This window comes from Nicotiana sylvestris, chromosome 2, assembly GCF_000393655.2.
Source record: "Nicotiana sylvestris chromosome 2, ASM39365v2, whole genome shotgun sequence".
NCBI lineage: Eukaryota > Viridiplantae > Streptophyta > Magnoliopsida > Solanales > Solanaceae > Nicotiana > Nicotiana sylvestris.
The window spans coordinates 136,903,264-136,923,434 of NC_091058.1; the positions used below are offsets into that span (position 1 = coordinate 136,903,264).

Below are 20,171 nucleotides of genomic sequence, written 5' to 3' on the forward strand. Positions count from 1 at the left end.
GAACCGACGATGAATTTGCCAAAGGCCCTTGTTCAGTTTGTTGCTCAGGCACTTTTTATGCGTTTCAAAACCAGAGGAATACCCAAACCTAAAGTATAAGAAATGGAAATCACATCACCTGTTGCTCACGCGTTCCTTATTAGTCTGTTTACTAATATTCAAGAGGTCAAAGAACTGGTGCACCGATGGAGCCATTGGAAATATGAGTTTTTGCTTCCTCAAGTACCGTCCGAATTTAATGTACCCGGCTATTTACTCCAAAGTAGGGGTGATCTCGAAATCTGAGAAACGAAAGACATTGTGGACAGGATCCCAGAACGTTACCAAAGCTTTGACCAGATCTTCCCGTGGTTTGATTTCAAAGATGTCTATAAGATCACCTAAGTGCTTTTTCACCCATTTCTGACCATCTTCGTCTAGATCATTCCACCACATATGTAATTGTAGCCGAGCCTGTTCCCTGACCACTTCAGGCGGTTCTTGGATGGTACTCATTGTTCCTGTGGAGGATTAAGGTTAAGGTTTGACTTGAGTTGACCCTTTTGTTTTTGTGGTACCTCCACCTGCTACATTGCACCGATCTTCCAGTGAACCCATGTTCTAAACTCACGATAACCAGTACTATCCCCCTGAACCCACCTTCAAAGTTTCAGAACCATATCCTTACATTCCTCATCTTGATATCCCGACAGAGACCGAGAAACCACCTAGAAATCCTGAGCATGAAGAGATGACCAGAAAGGTCAAAAGCTTAGAGCAATCGTTCCAAGATATGAGGGGGCTGGGAGGCCAAGTAAGTGTGGCCTATAAGGATTTATGTATGTTCCCAGATGTTCAGTTGCCAGCGGGGTTTAAAATGCCCAAGTTTGATCTGTACGATGGGCATGGCGACCCGGTAGCACACTTAAAAGGGTTTTGTAGCAAGATGAGAGGAGCAGGTGGAAGAGATGAATTGCTGATGGTGTATTTTAGCCAAAGTTTGAGTGGGTCAGCGCTAGAATGGTACATCTGACAAGATCATAGCAGGTGGTACACATGGGACGATTTGGCCCAAGCCTTCGCCTGTCATTTTCAGTACAATCTCGAAATCATCCCAGATCGTCTGTCATTGACAAAGATTGAGAAGAAGCCCGGTGAGAGTTTCCGAGAATATGGGTTCCATTGTAGAGAGCAAGCAGCGAGGGTTGACCCCCCCATGAAAGAAAGCGAGATGGTTGATTATTTCTTGCAGGCTTTGGAGCCCACTTATTTTGGTCATTTGGTGTCAGTAGTGGGCAAGTCCTTTAATGAAGTTGTGAAAATGGGAGGTATGGTTGAAGAGGGACTCAAGTCCAATAAGATCATGAGTTACTCAGCAATCAAAGCAACTACCCAGGCCATTCAAAACGGTACTGAGGGTGTACTTGGAAAGAAGAAGAAAGAGGATGTTGCAATGATCGAGTCGACAGCTTGGGGTGGAGCAAGGAACCTTCCACCATTCTACAACCAGCCTCGACCCTATCCCTAAACATACCCCCATACTCCATATATCCCACCACAACATTACTACCCACCGCCAGATCCCCATTTTTCTGTCTATCACGCACAAACCTATATCCAACCTCCCGCTCACGCGCAATGGTGTATGCCAGCTCCACAGAGTCCCTACCAAACTTCACAAAATACCCATCCACCCCAAAAGCCTACAAAACACCCCCTGGAACAGGTTTTCGACCCAATCAAGCCTTTAAGAATGAAAGGGTGCAGAAGGAGAAGACATTCACTCCTTTGGGAGAATCATATACTAGCCTATTCCACAGATTGAGACAGTTAGGCATGTTGAATCCGATCGAGGCTAAAATGCTGAATCCCCTTCCCAAAAATCTTGGTCGCTCGGTAAATTGTGAGTATTGTTCAGGGGCCCTGGGCCACGATACAGAGAAATGCTGGAAACTAAAAACAGTCGTACAAGAGCTCATTGATACTCATTGGATCAAGGTTCATGCCCCAGAAACACCAAACATCAACCAAAATTTACTACCAGCTCACCATGAAACCCATATGATTGAGTTGATACACAAGGGATGGGAGGCTAAGAAACTCTCGCAGACGATGATGATGATCTGCTCCAGTGAAACCAATTCAAAGGAAATGGTAACCAATGGGAAATCAGTGGTCCAACGGAAAGAGGTAGATAACAAGCCAACTGTGGTAGCCGAGAAAGGGTCGTCAAGTGCTGTTGCAGTGAAACCAGAGAAAGCTAAAGTGGTGGTACCAGGGGTTACAAGTAAACCTGTCGTGGTCATGAAGGGTGCTCACACAGAGTCTGTTATTTTAAAACCAGCAACTCAGCTTCCAGTGATCAGCAACAAGGTGGTCCCATGGAATTATGAACGAGTGACAGTAACTTACCAGAGGAAAGAGGTTAGAGAAAAAGTGTGTGAGACCCATGGTTTGACTCGATCGGGGAGATGCTTTGCCCCCGAAGAGTTGAGAAAAGCTAAAACTTCCAAAGACAATCTAGTGTCGGTGAAAAAAACTGTGTCCGAGGAAGAAGAAGAGGAATTTTTGAAAAATATGAAAGTACAGGAATATTCCATTGTCGAGCAGTTGAGGAAAACACCGGCTCAGATCTCGCTCTTATCATTACTGATCTATTCCGACGAGCACCGTCGAGTTTTGATGAAGATCTTGACGAATCCCATGTTCTTGACAAAATCTCAGTAAACCACTTGGAAAAGATAGCTAACAAGATATTTGAGGTAAACCGAGTCACCTTTTCTGATGATGAGTTACCCATGGAGGGTATCAAGCACAATAGATCCCTCTATCTGATGGTGAAATGCGAAGATTCTGTGGTTACTCAGGTACTGGTTGATAATGGATCTAGTGAGAACATCTTTCCTTTCTCCACATTGAACAACTTGCAAGTGGAGGATGAAAGGATTTACAAGAACAGTATTTGCGTCCGGGGATTAGACGGTGGAGGGAAGGATTCAGTCGGGGACATAGTGCTTGAGCTCACAATTGGGCCAGTTGAATTTACTATGGAATTCCAGGTGCTCGATGTGGTTGTTTCATAAAATCTGATGTTGGGACGACCCTGGATCCATGCTGCCAAAGCAGTTCCGTCTACTCTGCATCAAATGGTCAAGTTTGAATGGGATCGACAGGAAATTGTTGTACATGGCGAAGATAATTTGTGTGTGCCCAATGGTGACATTGTGCCGTTCATAGAGGTTGACAATGGCATGGGACCATGGGTTTATCAGGTTTCTGACACAGTATTAGTAGAGAAAATTACGGAAGGCAAGTGCGTGCCAACTCGAAAGATGGCTGCGCCATCAGTCATGGTAGCTGTCGAAATGTTGAAAAACGGTTTCGTACCGGGCAAGGGTTTGGGTACATCTCTGCAAGGTATTGTGCAACCAGTCTCCCTCCCAAGGAATCTAGATACTTTTGGTCTAGGGTTCAAACCTACCGTTGCAGACATGAGAAGATCTAGGAAAATGAAAAAGAAAGCATGGGCATTGCCAAAGCCAGTCCCGTGTCTGTCTAGGTTATTCGTCAGGCCAGGTACCAGAAAGCAACTGTTGTCAAGGGTCCCTGGACCACTGATTGGAGCTGATGGAGATTTGGAGAAGGGGTTCGAAAGGTTATCCGCCGAGGTCAATATGGCCTAGGCTGGGGAATGGTCCAGTAAGGCAGATGTGCAATTTGTGGGACCACGTGCAAAAGTCAACAACTGGGAAGCTACTCCACTTCCTATCCGGAGGGAGTCTAGGTAGTGGGTTTTGATTTTCTTTTAGTTGTCTGGATTATTCCAGGGTCTGTAATTCAGATGTTATGTTCTATCCAGTTGGATGTGTTAAAACCCTGCTATCTTTATATTCAATGAAATGCAATTGTTCCTTTTCCTTCATTTCTTCTAATTTTATTTTTGTTTTCTTATTTTGTACAGTTCTTTTTATGCTGATATCAATGACATAACATGCATGAGGAATCTTCGGCCCATTTTTAAAAGTCAATCTAACTCTGAAGTAATAATACAAGAAATTGAGTGTGATGACGAGTTGGAATTTGATGATGATGAGGCCTATGAAGAAATTAGTAAAGAACTAAGTCAGTTTGAGGAAAAGCTCAAACCTAATTTGAACGATATAGAAGCAGTTAATTTAGGGGACCAAAAAAATGTCCGTGAAACTAAAATAAGTGTCCATCTAGAACCTTAACTCAGGGAGGAGATAATCAGAGCACTGTTCGAATACAAAGACATTTTTGCATGGTCCTATGACGACATGGCGGGTCTAAGCACTAATTTAGTTGTTCACAAGTTGCCCACTGAACTGGCATTTCCACCTGTCAAATAGAAGCTGAGAAAGTTCAAAACGGATATGAGTGTAAAGATCAAAAAAGAGGTCACCAAGCAGTTCGATGCGAAATTTATTCGAGTCACGCGGTATCCCACCTGGTTAGCCAATGTTGTGCCTGTGCCAAAGAAGGATGGCAAGACCAGGGTGTGTGTTGACTATCAGGATCTCAACAAGGCAAGTCCAAAAGACAATTTCCTGTTTCCGAACATCCATATCTTGATTGACAATTGCGCCAAACATGAGATTGGTTCTTTCATGGATTTGTTATACGGGTTATCATCAGATATTAATGGACGAGGAAGATGCAGAAAAGACGACATTCATCATGCTGTGGGGAACGTACTGCTATTGGGATATGCCATTCGGTTTGAAAAATGTTGGGGCAACCTACATGAGGGAAATGACAACAATATTCCATGACATGATACACCAGGAAATCGAGGTGTACGTTGATGATGTGATCGTGAAGTCTAGGAAGCAGTCTGACCATGTCAAGGATCTGAAGAAGTTCTTCCAAAGGCTTCGCAGGTACAGTCTCAAGCTTAATCCTACAAAGTGTGCTTTTGGGGTACCGTCTGGAAAGTTGTTGGGGTTCATAGTCAGCCGTCAGGGTATTGAATTGGACCCATCAAAAGTCAAGGCCATCCTGGAATTTCCACCTCCGAAGAACAAGACCGAGGTGATGAGTTTGTTGGGGAGATTGAATTATATCAGCAGGTTCATCGCTCAGCTCACGACAACTTATGAGCCCATCTTCAAGCTATTAAAGAAAGATGCTACGGTCAGGTGGACAGACGAATATCAGGAGGCGTTTGATAGGATAAAAGGGTATTTGTCAAATCCACCCGTGTTGGTCCCGCCAGAACTAGGGCGACCTTTGATTCTATATTTGACGGTATTGGACAATTCATTCGGCTGTGTATTGGGTCAACATGATATCACTGGCAAGAAGGAGCAGGCCATATATTATCTCAGCAAGAAATTCACACCGTAAGAGGTTAAGTACACCTAGCTTGAGAGGACATGTTGCGCCCTAACTTGGGTGGCACAGAAGTTGAAACATTAATTGTCATCTTATACTACTTACCTCATATCTCGCTTGGATCCATTGAAGTATATCTTTCAGAAGCCTATGCCCACAGAGAGTCTTGCAAAGTGGCAGATCCTGCTCATAGAGTTTGACATTGTCTACGTGACCTGAACTACAATGAAAGCACAGGCCTTGGCGGACCATTTGGCCGAGAACCCGGTTGATGATGATTATGAACCCTTGAAAACTTATTTCCCTAATGAAGAGGTGATGCACATTGATGAGTTAGAACAAGGCGAGAAGCCTGGATGGAAACTTTTTTTTGACGGAGCCGCAAATATGAAAGGTGTGGGGATAGAAGCAGTACTTATTTCTGAAACAGGGCAATACTACCCTGTTACGGCGCAACTTCGGTTTTACTGTACCAACAACATGGCTGAATACGAGGCATGTATTTTAGGTTTGAGGTTAGCTATGGATATGGGTGTCCAGGAAGTCTTGGTCTTGGGTGAATCGGACCTCCTGGTGCACCAAATTCAGGGAGAATGGGAAGCACGGGATTTGAAACTCATACCGTACAGACAATGTTTGCATGATCTTTGTCAACGATTTCAGTTAATAGAGTTCAGGCATATCCCAAGAATACATAGTGAAGTCGCCGATGCTTTGGCCACTTTGGCGTCAATGTTACATCATCCAGATAAGGCTTATATGGACCCTTTGCAGATTCAGGTCCGTGATCAACATGCTTACTATAATATGGTAGAAGAGGAACTTGATGGGGATCCATAGTTCCATGATATCAAAGAATACCTCCGGATAAGGGTATATCCGGTACAAGCCACAGGTGATCAGAAAAGAACAATTCGACGATTGGCAAGCAGATTTTTCTTCAGCGGAGGGGTGTTATACAAAAGAACTCCAGATCTTGGATTGTTAAGATGCATAGATGCAAGACAGGCCACAGTAATCATGATTGAGGTACACTCCGGAGTTTGTGGACCACATATGAGTGGGTACATTCTTGCAAAGAAAATTCTCCGAGCAGGTTATTACTGGCTCACTATGGAGCGAGATTGCATCAGTTTTGTGCGCAAGTGCCATCAATGGCAGGTACACGGAGATTTGATTTACTCCCCACCATCTGAACTACATACAATGTCGGCACCATGGCCCTTTGTTGCCTGGGGAATGGATGTCATTGGGCCAATCGAGCCAGCAGCATCAAACGGACACAAGTTTATTCTGGTAGCCATTGATTATTTCACCAAGTGGGTTGAAGCAAAAACTTTCAAATCTGTGACCAAGAAAGTAGTGGTCGATTTTGTGCATTCAAATATCATCTGTCGATTTGGGATTCCGAAGGTAATCATCACGGACAATGGCGCTATCCTCAACAGTCATCTGATGACAAAGATATGTCAGTAGTTTAAGATTATACATCGCAATTCCACCCCATATCGCCCTAAGGCAAATGGAGCAGTTGAGGCAGCCAACAAGAATATAAAGAAGATACTTCGAAAAATGGTGGAAGGTTCTAGGCAGTGGGATGAAAAGTTGTCATTTGCATTGCTGGGTTATCACACTACTGTTCGTACTTTAGCAGGGGTTACTCCTTATTTGTTGGTGTATGGCACGGAGGCAGTAATACCCGCAGAAATTGAAATCCCATCCCTTCGAATTGTTGCTGAGGCAGAAATTGATGACGCTGAATGGGTCAAAACCCACTTGGAGCAGTTAAGTCTGATTGATGAAAATAGATTGGCGGCAGTATTCCATGGCCAATTGTACCAACAAAGAATAGCAAGAGCATATAACAAGAAGGTACGTCCACGGAAGTTCGAAGTAAGTCAACTAGTGTTGTGACGTATCTTGCCTCATCAGGCTGAAGCAAAAGGAAAGTTCGCCCCAAACTGACAGGGGCATTTGTTGTAACTAGAGTGTTGTCCAATGGCGCGTTATATTTGATAGATGTAGAAGGGAAATGTGTAGAAATGGCTATCAATTCCGATGCAGTCAAGAGATACTATGTATGATTTGTTTTTTTGATTGTACTTGTTTGTATTTGGCATGTTTTGAAGATTGAAATGACGAAGGCGTTTTGTTCTGCTATCGAAACACTTTATCCCTTGTCACCTTTTTTGAGCATTATTTATTTTCTTTCATACCCCTCTTTCGGAATCAGTAGCGAGAATATTAGAAACATAAGCATGAAAGATAAGAAAAGGAAGAAAGAAAAAGAAAAGAAAGGAAAGAGAAAGAAAGATAGAAAAAAAGATAAAGAAAAGAATGAAAAGAGAAAGAAAGAATGAAGAGAGAAAGAAAACAATAAAAAGAAAAGGAAAAAGAAGAAGAAGAAAACAGAGGAAAAAACAACAAAAAGAAAAACAATAAGAAGAAAGAAGAGAAATAAAAAGAAAAGAAAAATCACAACAAACAAAGTAATTTCTATGACATGAACTACGTTCGATCTGAGTTCTTTTAAGGATACGTAGGCAGCCTCACAGTTCGGTCCCATCAAAATAAAATCCAAAAGTCCCCAAACAAGATACTGGGGAAGAAGCTGTGGTTGTTGTCAGAAATCCGATTCCAAAAGTTGTAATTTCGAACACATTTGAATTGTTTCGAGCTTTTGATATCCTCTCTTCTTAACCCTGTCCAAAATCCCACATTACGGTCCAAAGAAAGACCTTCAGATCAGTCTTTGAGAAATACCAAGTCGAGCAGCTAAAGGTAATTAACGTCAGGGGCAGCACTCTAGTTCCAGCAGGAAAAATAAACGAGAGAGTCTTATTGGTAAAAACCTTCACAAGCACCGTAAGGCGATGGGAGTTCAGAGAAATAAAATGAGAGAGTCTTATTGGTGAAAACCTTCATGGGCACCGTAAGGCGACATGAGTTGAGAGGAATTAAAACGAGAGAGTCTTATTGGTGAAAACCCTCACGGGCACCTTGAAGAGATAGTGAGTTGAAAAGTCAACAAGTGAGAAAGGTCTGTTGCTGGTGAAAACCTTTAAAGGCACTGCAGGATGAACGAGGTCAAGGTTTGGGTAAAGTAATCAGGTTATGGAAATTCTGGGGGCAATGAAGTACGACAACTGGAAGTTGATTGGTTGGACAGATTGGGCCGATTAATCTGAAATGCATGTCATGATCATTGGTACTAGCTGTTCCACTCAGATAAGTTTCTTTTTCTTTTTCCCTTTGTAGCAGTCATCTGGTTTTGGATTCTTCTTATCCTTAACCCACAAAGTCATTGCATTTCATTTTCTTTTGGGTATTTATCTAAAGATGTTTCAATGTCAGTCTTGTCCAAATCAAGTGAAAAGGATTTCAAAGCTTAGTACCTACTACTAAAATTGCAAAGCACGGAATGGTCAAAGCATACTAAGAATAATACGACAAAAGAGGGGAATACAAGGAATCACCGGAAGCTTCATCGGTGGAATGGTCTGGTAATGTCATGGGAGACGCAAAAGTTCAGATAAAGGGGTCAGAGGTAAGACAACAGCGGGGGTATAGAACACTTAGCTCATCAAAGTCATGGGGTTTGAAAGTCAGTCAGGAAGTCAAAGCGGTTCAGGGCCAGTTCGGAGAAGCTAGTCAAAACAAAACAATGCAGCGGAAAGGTCTTCAGCAAGAATGCCATCAGCTAACCACCATTTTAAACTAACAAATTTTCTTTGATTGAAACAGGGGCAGGAAATTTTATTTGTTCCGGAGAAACTCTCCGTGGAGAAACGCAGTCACCAAATAGGTTTGTTTTGATTTTCAGGACCCTCCTGGAAAATGGAACCTAGTTTAATGATCAGAAATAGCATAATCTAACATAACTATATCCCAAAGGAATATAAGTTAGCTTAGAAATTTTCATGTTCGAGATAGGACGCAATTAGGAGTTTTCAAGACCATCTTGAATAATGGGACTTAGTTTAAGAGTTCAATTAGATAATAACATTTAGCGTAAAGTCTACTGTAGGGTAGCATAATTCAGCCATAAAAGTTGTCACTCTTAAGATAAAATTGGACTTTTGATTTTCAGGACCCCCTGAATAATGGGATTTAGCTTTCAATTCTTAGTAATACTTGGTAATATGATTTAGTTTTAAAATCACATCTGTCCCCAACCACCAAACTGGGGCAGAAAATTTTCTTTGTTTTTGTCAAGTTGAAGTCAGGAGCCCGCCTGGAGAGCAGGGAATACTTTCAAGCGTAGCAGTCAGGATCCCGCCTGGAAAACAAGGGAGTACAATTTAAAGTTTTAGATTTCAAATTCTTTGCTTTGTTTATTCTGAAGTCAGGAGCCCGCCTGGAGAGCAGGGAATACATTTCAAGTTCAGCAATCAGGAGCCCGCCTGGAGAGCAGGGAATACATTTCAAGTTCAGCAATCAGGAGCCCGCCAAGAGAGCAGTGAATACATCCAAGTCAGCAATCAGAAGCCCGCCTGGAGAGCAGGGAATACATTTCAAGTTCAGCAATCAGGAGCCCGCCTGGAGAGCAGGAAATACATCCAAGTCAGCAATCAGGAGCCCGCCTGGAGAGCAGGGAATACATTCAAGCGCAACAGTCAGGAGCCCACTTGGAGAACAAGGGAGTACAGTTTAAGTTTTAGCTTTCAAATTCTTTGTTTTGTTTATTTTAAAGTCAGGAGCCCGCCTGAAGAGCAGGGAATACATTTCAAGTTGAAGTCAGAAGCCCGCTTGGAAAGCAGGGAATACTTTCAAGTTAGCAGTCCGGAGCCCGCCTGGAGAGCAGGGGATACATAACAAGTCCAGCAGTCAGGCACCCACCTGAAGAAGGGGAAAACATCTCAGTTTACAATTCAAGGTGGCAACAAACGGATGTCTCCAAAAGAATGGAGAACAACAAGGAAACAAGAAGCACAAGATCAAGTTTGAAGATATAGATAGGACTTTTGACATGATTTTTCACATGCCAAACAAATGAGTACACGTACGCGTGACCTGTTTCGGGATAATTTTCTTAATTAAAAAGCAGTTAATAGATAAATGCACATAGGTCCTAAAAATGAATATTTAAACAATTTAAGCCAAGTATAAATTACTAAGCGACCGTGCTAGAACCACGGAACTCAAGAATGCCTAACATCTTCTCCCGGGTTAACAGAATTCCTTACCCGGATTTTTGTGTTCGCGGACCATAAATAAGAGTCAACTTCCTCGACTTGGGATTTTAACTGGTGACTTGGTAAACCATAAATTATCTCAAGTGGTGACTCTGATTTTTAATAAATAAACAATCCCATTTCGATTGTCCTTTAATTGGAAAAACTCCTATATTTATACCCTTCCGGGGGTGTAAGGTAAAAATGAGGTGTGACACCAAAATCTAAAAATTTTCACAAATTTTCATATTTAAATCCTTATAGAATCCATATATTTAACCTGTAATAAGTGGGAATCACTTACCTTGTGTTGATTGATGAAAATCCCTCCTTGAAGCTCTCCAAAGTTGCCTCAACCAAGTGAAAAATGAGAGAAGAAGAGCCAAATCCCGCTCTTAAAACATTTCTACCTAGCGATATTTTTACTCCTACGGGACAGTAGCTGCACCTGCGGCGTTGCTTCTGTGTCCACGCCACCGTTTCTGCAGAAATCACCCAAATACGATGCCTCTCACTTGCGGAAACATTCCCCTCTTTTGCAACATCGCAGGTGCGAGCTCCCTTCCGCTCCTGCGCCTTCTTCCGCTTCTGCGCCTAACACTTTTCTTCTGCGTTTCCGCAGATGCGCCCAAAACCCAGCACCTATGGTTCTTCCCCTGGCTGACCTGCTTCACTTTTGCAACCCCTTGGCCATTTTTGCATCCCCACACCTGCGGCCAAAATCTCGCAGGTGCAATTACAACAAATGACAGCAACTTCAATATCTTCATAAGGTCAAATTCAACCCGTTAACCATCTGGAATCCACCCGAGGCCTCCGGGACCTTAACCAAATATTCCAACATGTCTCAAAATTCCATACAAACTTGTTCGAGGCCTCAAACCAAGCCAAACAACATCGAAATCGTGAATTGCACCCCAATTCAATCTTAATGAACTTTAGAACTTCAAACTTCTACATTCGATGTTGAAACCTATTAAATCACGTCTGATTGACCTCAAATTTTGCACACAAGTCACATTTGACATTATGGACCTACTCCAACTTTCAGAATCGGAATCTGACTCCGATATCTAAAATTCCACTCCCAGTCAAACTTCCAAAAACCTCCAACATCCAACTTTTGCCAAATGATCCTTGTCACGACCCAAATTTCCCACCCTCGGAAGTCGTGATGGCACCTACTTTTGAAATCTAGGCAAGCCAACTATTAGGGTTCTATACAGTAACAATCAATCCCAAACAATTATAAGCAGAAACTCATGTTAAACAGTTGATAAATGCAGAAGAGTTATAACATGATCAAATAATCCAATACAAGTCTACCCATGGATCTGGTGTCACAACTTCACTAACATCTACGAGTTACTACAAATACTGGTCTGAGAAGAAAGTACAACTATTCTCGGGAAAGAAAAGAAAGAGCAGAAAGCTAAACATGGAAGGGGGACTTCAGGCTATATGGATGCCAACAGATCTACCTTAGTCTCCCTGGACTGAAGGCATCTACCTCAGCTACTCACCAGGTTCGATACCAAAATCTGCACAGAAGAGTGCAGAGAGTTATATCAGTATAACCGACCCTATGTACTAAGTAAGTGTCGAGCCTAACCTCGGCAAAGTAGTGACGAGACTAGGACACGACAACTAAATAACTTGTGCAGTTAAATTATGTACAAACAGAAACATAATAACAGAATAGGGTGGGAAGGGGACATGCTGTAGGAATACCATATTCTAACAATAAGCCAATAAGGAAGTATCAATAAAGGAGAATAATGAACGTCATATCTAAATCAACAAAATAATGAAACGGTAACACGTGCATGGCATCACACTTCGTGCTTTTACCCTCGTTCTCACCATATGAAATAACATAAACGGCACAACATCACCCTTTGTGCATTACCTCACATAATCATGGCACGACATCATCCTTCATACATTATACATCACAATATCCACACGGCATCACCCTTCATGCATTAACTCTCAAATCATGGCACGACATCACCCTGCGTGCATTAACACTCATAATATCGGAAGGACATCACCCTTCGTGCATTACACTCACTCACAATATCATGCACGACATCACCCTTCGTTCTTTATGCTCTTCCTCACCCAAACAATAGAAACAATAAGACCCGGCAAGGGAATCAACAATATCAACAATAACGTCCCGGCATGGGAATCAAAAATATCAACAATAACATCGCGGCAAGGGATTCAACTATAACCAATCTCGTTTTCAACAATTACTTTACAAAAATAAAACTCAATTTTTGCCAATTCCCAACAATAATCAATTACCAAGAAACTTTCATAAGCTTTGTTCAACGTTAATAATCATCAATTTGAGCATGATCGATACATGATAGAGTCACAACAATCATGATATAAGACTCAAGGGCATGCTTGACACCAACATATAGATACTCGTCGCCACACCTATACATCGTACTCGATACTACCACATAGCAAATAGACCACAACTCCTATTCCCTCAAGCTAAGGTTAGGCCAAACACTTACCTCGATTCCACAAACAAGATTAAGCCTCAACTACCGCTTTACCTCTCGGTCTCACTTCCAATTCACTTGTATCTAGTCACAATGTACTTAATAACGTTAATATATGCTAAATAAATAATTTCTAATGCATGAAAATAGGTTTCCCATTATTTTTCCAAAAAGTCAAAAATCAACCTCGGGCCAGCTTGGTCAAAACCCGGAGTTCAAACCAAAACCCGATCACCCATTCACTCACGAACTCAAATATGTAATTAATTTTTAAATCGAAGCTCAAATCCCCAAAATTTGAAAATCCTAACTTCTACCCAAAAACACCCCATTTCCCATGAAAAACCCTAGATTTTGAAGTGAAATCATGCAAAAAGATATTATAGATTGAAGAAAATAGGTTAGACATTGTTTACCTATGATTTGGGGAACAACTCTCTTCTAGAAAATTGCCTATGGGATGTTTAGGTTTGAAAAAATGACAAATGAAGAAGAATCCCGTCAAAAATACCACTTATCAAGTGCGGATGTCGCAATTGCGAACCCTGGGAATTTCTGCTACTTTTGCATTTGCGATAGCTGGGGATTTACTGCGGACTTCGCATTTGTGAAGAAGTGCTCGCAAATGCGAGCAAACTAGCCAGGGCATATTTTCGCAATAGCGATCAGCCCCTCGTAATTACCACATTGACAGTCTTCGAAATTGCGATCCCTGATCTCGCAATTGCGAGATTAGAGGCCAATACCAGATCTGCAACCTACAACAATTTTTCCTAGGTCCAATTTCACTCAGTGGCCTATCCAAAACTCACCGAGGCCTCGGGGATCCAAACCACTCATGCACGCAAGTCTAAAAATATCATACAGACTTGCTCGTGCGAACAAATCATCAAAATAACATCAACAACTACAAATTTAACCTCAAATTCATGAAGTCACTTAAGAACGCTGAAATTTCCATTTTCTCAACTATAGGTCCGACTTATACCAAATCAATTCTGATTCTTACCAAATTTCACAAATTCAACTTAATTATTATTTTAAACTTGTATCGGGCTCCGTAACCAAGATATGGGCCCGATACCATCAAGAAAATGCGTCATTTCACTTCTAAAAGCCTTTATATTTTCCAGCAAATAATTTTCTTTAAAAATTCTTTTCTCGGGACCTCGGAAATCGATTCCAGGCATACACCCGAGTCCTATATTTTACTACGGACCGTACGGGATCGTTGAATCACGGGCCCGGATCCGTTTACCAAGAATGCTGACCAAAGTCAACTTTAATTAATTTTAATGGCCTATTTCATTATTTTTCTTAAATTTCACATAAAAGCTTTCCGGTAATGTGTTCGAACTGGGCAAGCAAATCGAGGTGAGACAAAAAGAGGTTTTCAAGATCTCGGAACACACCGTCTACCCAACAATCGAGCCTCTCCTGAATCAAACAATACAACCAGCGACCAACACCGCCTACCATATCAAGCCTCATAGGAGCCATCTGGATGATCGACTGGTAATTGTTGTTGTAGGCAAACTCTGCTAATGGCAAGAACTAATCCCACAAATCTCGAAAGTCAATAACACATGTTCAGAGCATATCCTCCAAAATCTGAATGGTACGCTTGGATTGTCCATCTGTCTGAGGATGAAATGTTGTGCTCAACTCGACCCGTGTGTCCAACTCACACTAAACTGCTCTCTAGAAATGCGAGGTAAACTGCGTACCTTGATAAAAAATGATAGACATAGGCACACCATGAAGATGAACGATCTCCAGGATATAAATCTTTTCCAACCGCTCAGAAGAATAGGAGACTGCCACATGAATGAAATATGCTGACTTAGTCAGCCTATCCATAATAACCCACACTGCATTGAACTTTCTCTAAGTTCGTGGGATTCCAACAATGAAGTCCATAATGATACACTCCCACATCCACTTAGGAATCTCAATCTTCTGGAACAAACCATCAGGTCTCTGATGCTCATACTTTTCCTGTTGACAATTCAAACACCGAGCTACATACACAACAATATCCTTTTTCATCCTCCTCCACCAATAATGCTTCCACAAGTCCTGATACATCTTAGCGGCGCCCGGATGAATAGAATACCGAGAACTATGAGCCTCCTCTAGAATCAACTCACGAAGTCCATCCATATTAGGCACACAAATACGACCCTATATCCTCAAAACTCCATCATCTCCGACTGTAACCTGCTTGGAACCCCCATGCACTGTGTCTCTAAGGACAAGCAAATGAGGATCATCATATTGCCGATCCCGGATATGCTCAAATAATGAAGAATGAGCGACTGTGCAAGCTAGCACACAGTTGGGCTCAGAAACATCCAACCTCACGAACTGATTGACTAAAGCCTGAACATCCAAAGCAAGCAGTCTCTCGCCGACCAAAATATATGAAAGACTACCCATATTGACTGACTTCCTACTAAAACCATCAGCCACTACATTGGCCTTCCCCGGATGATACAAGATGGTGATATCACAGTCTTTCAATAGCTCCAACCAACTCCTCTGCCTCAAATTGAGCTCCTTCTGCTTGAACAAGTATTGCAAACTCTTGTGATCCGTGAACACCTTACACGACATGCCATATAAATAATGCCTCCAAATCTTTAGCGCGTGCTGCTAGCTCCAAATCTTGAACTGGATAATTCTTCTCGTTGATCTTCAACTGCCGCGAAGCATATGAAATAACCTTGCCATTCTGCATCAACAACGTACCAAGTCCAATATGAGATGCATCACAATATACCATATATGGTCCTGAACCTGTAGGCAATACCAACACCGGTGCCATAGTCAAAGCTGTCTTGAGATTCAAAAAACTCGCCTCACACTCATCCGACCACCTGAGCTGGGCACCCTTCTCGGTTAACCTGGTCATCTGGGCTGCTATAGATGAAAATCCCTCCACAAACCGATGGTAATAGCCCGCCAAACCCAAGAAATTCTGGATCTCTATAGCTGATGTGGGTCTAGGCCAGTCCTTGACTGCCGCAATATTCTCAAGATCTACCTGAATACCCTCTGCTGATACAACCTGACCCAGGAATGGAACTGAACTCAACCAAAAATCGCTTGTCGAAAACGTATCATATAAGTGACTGTCCTTTAGAGTCTGGAGAATAACTCGAAGATGCTGCTCATGCTCCTCCCGGCTGCAGGAATAGATCAAAACATCATAAATGAAGACAATCACGAAGGAATCCAAATAAGGTTTGAACACTCAGTTCATCAAATCCATGAAAGCTGATAAGGCATTTGTCAACCCAAATGACATCACTAAGAACTCACAATGCCTGTACCGAGTGCGAAAAGATGTCTTAGGAACATCGAATGCCCTAATCCTCAACTGATGGCAGCCATATATCAAATGAATCTTTGAAAACACGTTAGCACCCTGAAGCTGATTAAACAAATCATTAATCCTCGGCAATGGATACTTGTTCTTGATTGTGACCTTGTTCAACTACCGATAGTCTATGAACATCCTCATCGATCCGTCCTTCTTCTTAACAAACAACACCAGCACACCCCAACGCAAGACACTAGGCCTAATAAAGCCTTTATCAAACAAGTCTTGCAACTATTCTTTCAATTCTTTCAACTCTGGCGGGGCCATACGATATGGCGGGATAGAAATGGGTTGAGTGCCCGGAGACAAATCGATGCAAAAGTCAATATCCCTGTCAGGTGGCATCCCCCGCAGGTCTGAAGGTAATACCTCTGGAAACTCATGAACAACGGATAGAGAATCCATAGAAGGTACCTCAGCACTAGAATCACGAACATATGCCAAATAAGCCAAACACCCTTTTTCAACCATACGCCGAGCCTTTATGTAAGAAACAACCCTACTGACAGAATAACTGGGAGTCCCTCTCTACTCCAATCGAGGAATGCCTGGCAAGGCTAAGGTCACAGTCTTGGCGTGATAGTTCAGTACAACATGATAAGGAGATAACCAGTCCATCCCTAAAATAACATCAAAGTCTACCATATTGAGAAGTAAGAGATCTACAAGGGTATCAAGATATCGAATAATAACCATGCACGAGCGATGGACTCGATCTACAACAATAGAATCACCCACCGGTGTAGACACATATACAAGTGCACTTAAAGAATCATGAGGCACAACCAGATAAGGGGAAAAATAAGATGACACATAGGAATATGTAGACTCCGGATCAAATAGAACTGAAGCATCTCTACAGCAAATTGAAATCGTACCTGTGATAACTGTATCGGAAGCCTCAGACTCAGGTCTGGCTGCACTAGCATAACATTGGGCCTAGCCTCCACCTCTAGCTACCTGACCTCCACCTCTAACGGCCTGACCTCCACCTTTAACACCTCGACCCCTACCTCTATCTAGATGAACGGGTGCTAGAACACTCGATGCGTGAACCATGGCACGGGAATGCTGATGTTGAGAACTACTCGATGCTCGAGGGAAAAATCTAGCAATATGTCTCGTATCACAACAAGTGTAGCATGCCCTCGGCTGGTGAGACTGCTGACCCTGACGGCCTGAGTAACCACCCTGAAAACTCTGGAGCGGCGGTGCACTGATAGGAGCTAGTGGTGCACTATAAGGAAACTGATTAGAATACTACATATAAGAACCACGACCACATGGAGCACCGTGAGAAGCCTGAAGTGCTGAATGAAACGTCCTGGAAAGTTGGCCCCTACCAAAAGAATCCTGACCTCTAGACGAGGCACCACTGAACCTGCCATAATGACGAGGCCTCTTGTCAGAACCCTGACCACTCCCCTGTAATAGAACTATCTCAATTCTCTTGGCTACATTGGCTGCATCCTGAAAAGAAATCTTGCTTCCTGTCTCCTTAGCCATCTGCAATCAAATCTGCTGAGTGAGTCCCTTAATGAACCTAATCACCCTCTCTCTCGGTGGGAGTATTATAAGAGCATTATGGGCCAAAGGAATAAATCTTGTCTTGTACTGAGTGACGGTCATAGAACCCTGCTGGAGGATCTTAAACTGCCTCCAATAGTTCTCGTTCTGAGTGATAGGTAGAAAATTCTCCAAAATAACTGAGAGAACTGATCCCAAGTCAAAGCCGGTGACCCAGCTGGTCTAGCCAAACAAAAATCTCTCCACCAAGTCTTAGCGGAACTTAACAGATGAAAAGTAGCAAAGTTGACCTCATTGGTCTCCATTATACCTATGTTCCCAAGAACCTCATGACAGCTGTCCAAATAGTCCTGGGATCCTCTGATAATGTACCACCATAAGTAGTAGTGAAGAGCTTGGTGAACCTGTCCAACCTCCACAAAGCATCAACAGACATAGTTGTTCCATCATCGGTCTGAGCCACAACACCCGGCTGAACTACCCCAACTGGCTGAGTTGCTGGAATCTAAAACTGGGAGCCATCTGCTCTGGAGTGCGAGTAGCCGGAGTCTGTGCTCCTCCCCAGGCCTGGGCGACACTCTACATAAGGCCTACTAGATCGACCAGAGCATCTTAAAGTACCGGGGTGGTGATGAACCCCTCTGGGACCTAAGATGGCCCTGCTGGAACGGTCTGGGCTGGAGCCTCCTCCTCAAACTCTACTCGAGGCTCCGCTGCTGGTGCTATTGCTCTCGACTAAGCCCTACCCCTACCTTGGCCTCTAGCACGGCCTCGGCCTCATCCTCTGCCCCTCATAGGAGCTGTTACTAATGGCTTGGTCTTCTGATCAGCGGATTAAGCAGCACATGTTCTCGCCATCTGCGAGAGAACAAAGTAGAAGTTCAATTACCATGGAGAAGTCAAATCACACGACAGGGATGAATAGATGTGAAGTTTTCCTAAGCTCGATAGCCTCTGAGGGATAAGCACAGAGGTCTCCGTACCGATCCCTCAGACTCTACCTAGCTTGTTCGTGAATTGTAAGACCTAAGCAACTTAGAGCTCTGATACCAACTTGTCACGACCCAGATTTTCCACCTTCGGAAGTCGTGATGGCACCTACTTGTGAAAGCAACCAACTATTAGGGTTCAACACAGTAACAATCATTCCCAAACATTTATAAGCAGAAACTAACATTAAATAGTTGATAAATGCGGAAGAGTTATAACATGATCAAACAGTCCAATACAAGTCTACCCCGGGATCTGGTGTCACAACTTCACGAACATATACGAGTTACTACAAATAGTAGTCTGAGAAGAAAGTACAACTATTTATGGGAAAGAAAAGAGACAGCAGAAAGCTAAACAGGGAAGGGGGACTTCAGGATCTACGGACTCCAGCAGATCTACCTTGGTCTCCCTGTACTGAGGGCAGCTACCTCAGCTACTCGCCAGTTCCGGTATCGAAATCTGCACAATAATGTGAAGAGTGTAGTATCAGTACAACCGACCCCGTGTACTGAGTAAGTGTCGAGCCTAACCTCGGTGAAGTAGTGCCGAGGCTAGGACACGACAACTAAATAACCTATACAGTTAAATCATGTACAAACAGAAATATAGTAACAGAAATCAACAGAATACGGTGGGAAGGGGACATGCTGCGGGGAATATCATTTTCTAAAAATAAGCTAATAAAGAAGCATCAATAAAGGAGCATAATGAAAATCATATCTAAATCAACAAAATAATGAAACGGTAACACGTTCACGGCATCACCCTTCATTCTTGTACTCTCGTCCTCACCATATGAAACAATATAAGCGGCACGGCATCACCTTTCGTGCATTACCTCACATAATCATGGCACGGCATAACTCTTCATGCATTATACCTCACAGTATCGGCACGACATCACCCTTCGCGCATTAACTCTCAAATCATGGCACGACATCACCCTCCGTGCATTAACACTCATAATATCGGCATGACATCACCCTTCGTGCATTACACTTACTTTCAATATCATGCAAAACATCACCCTTCGTGCTTTACGCTCTTCCTCACCCAAACAATAGAAACAATAAGTCCCGGCATGGGAATCAACAATTTCAACAATAACGTCCAGGCAAGGGAATCAACAATATCAACAATAACATCTCGGCTAGGGATTCAGCTATAACCAATCTCGTTTTCAACAATTACTTTACAAAAATGAAACTCAACTTGTGCCAATTCCCAACAATAATC

At 42.7% G+C, this 20,171-nt stretch overlaps 2 protein-coding genes across 2 annotated transcripts; both read left to right on the forward strand.

The window, feature by feature from the left end:
* The first annotated feature begins 1,839 nt into the window (after window positions 1–1,839).
* Window positions 1,840–3,662, forward strand: LOC138885653 (uncharacterized). The gene is made up of 3 exons (XM_070166626.1): window positions 1,840–2,431; window positions 2,590–3,038; window positions 3,153–3,662. Exons 1-3 carry the CDS (start codon window positions 1,840–1,842, stop codon window positions 3,660–3,662), a joined length of 1,551 nt encoding a protein of 516 aa, XP_070022727.1.
* Window positions 3,663–6,906: 3,244 nt separating this feature from the next.
* On the forward strand, window positions 6,907–9,438 carry LOC138885654 (uncharacterized). Its single transcript, XM_070166627.1, has 3 exons — window positions 6,907–7,206; window positions 9,079–9,139; window positions 9,425–9,438. Exons 1-3 carry the CDS (start codon window positions 6,907–6,909, stop codon window positions 9,436–9,438), a joined length of 375 nt encoding a protein of 124 aa, XP_070022728.1.
* The last annotated feature ends 10,733 nt before the right edge of the window (window positions 9,439–20,171 follow it).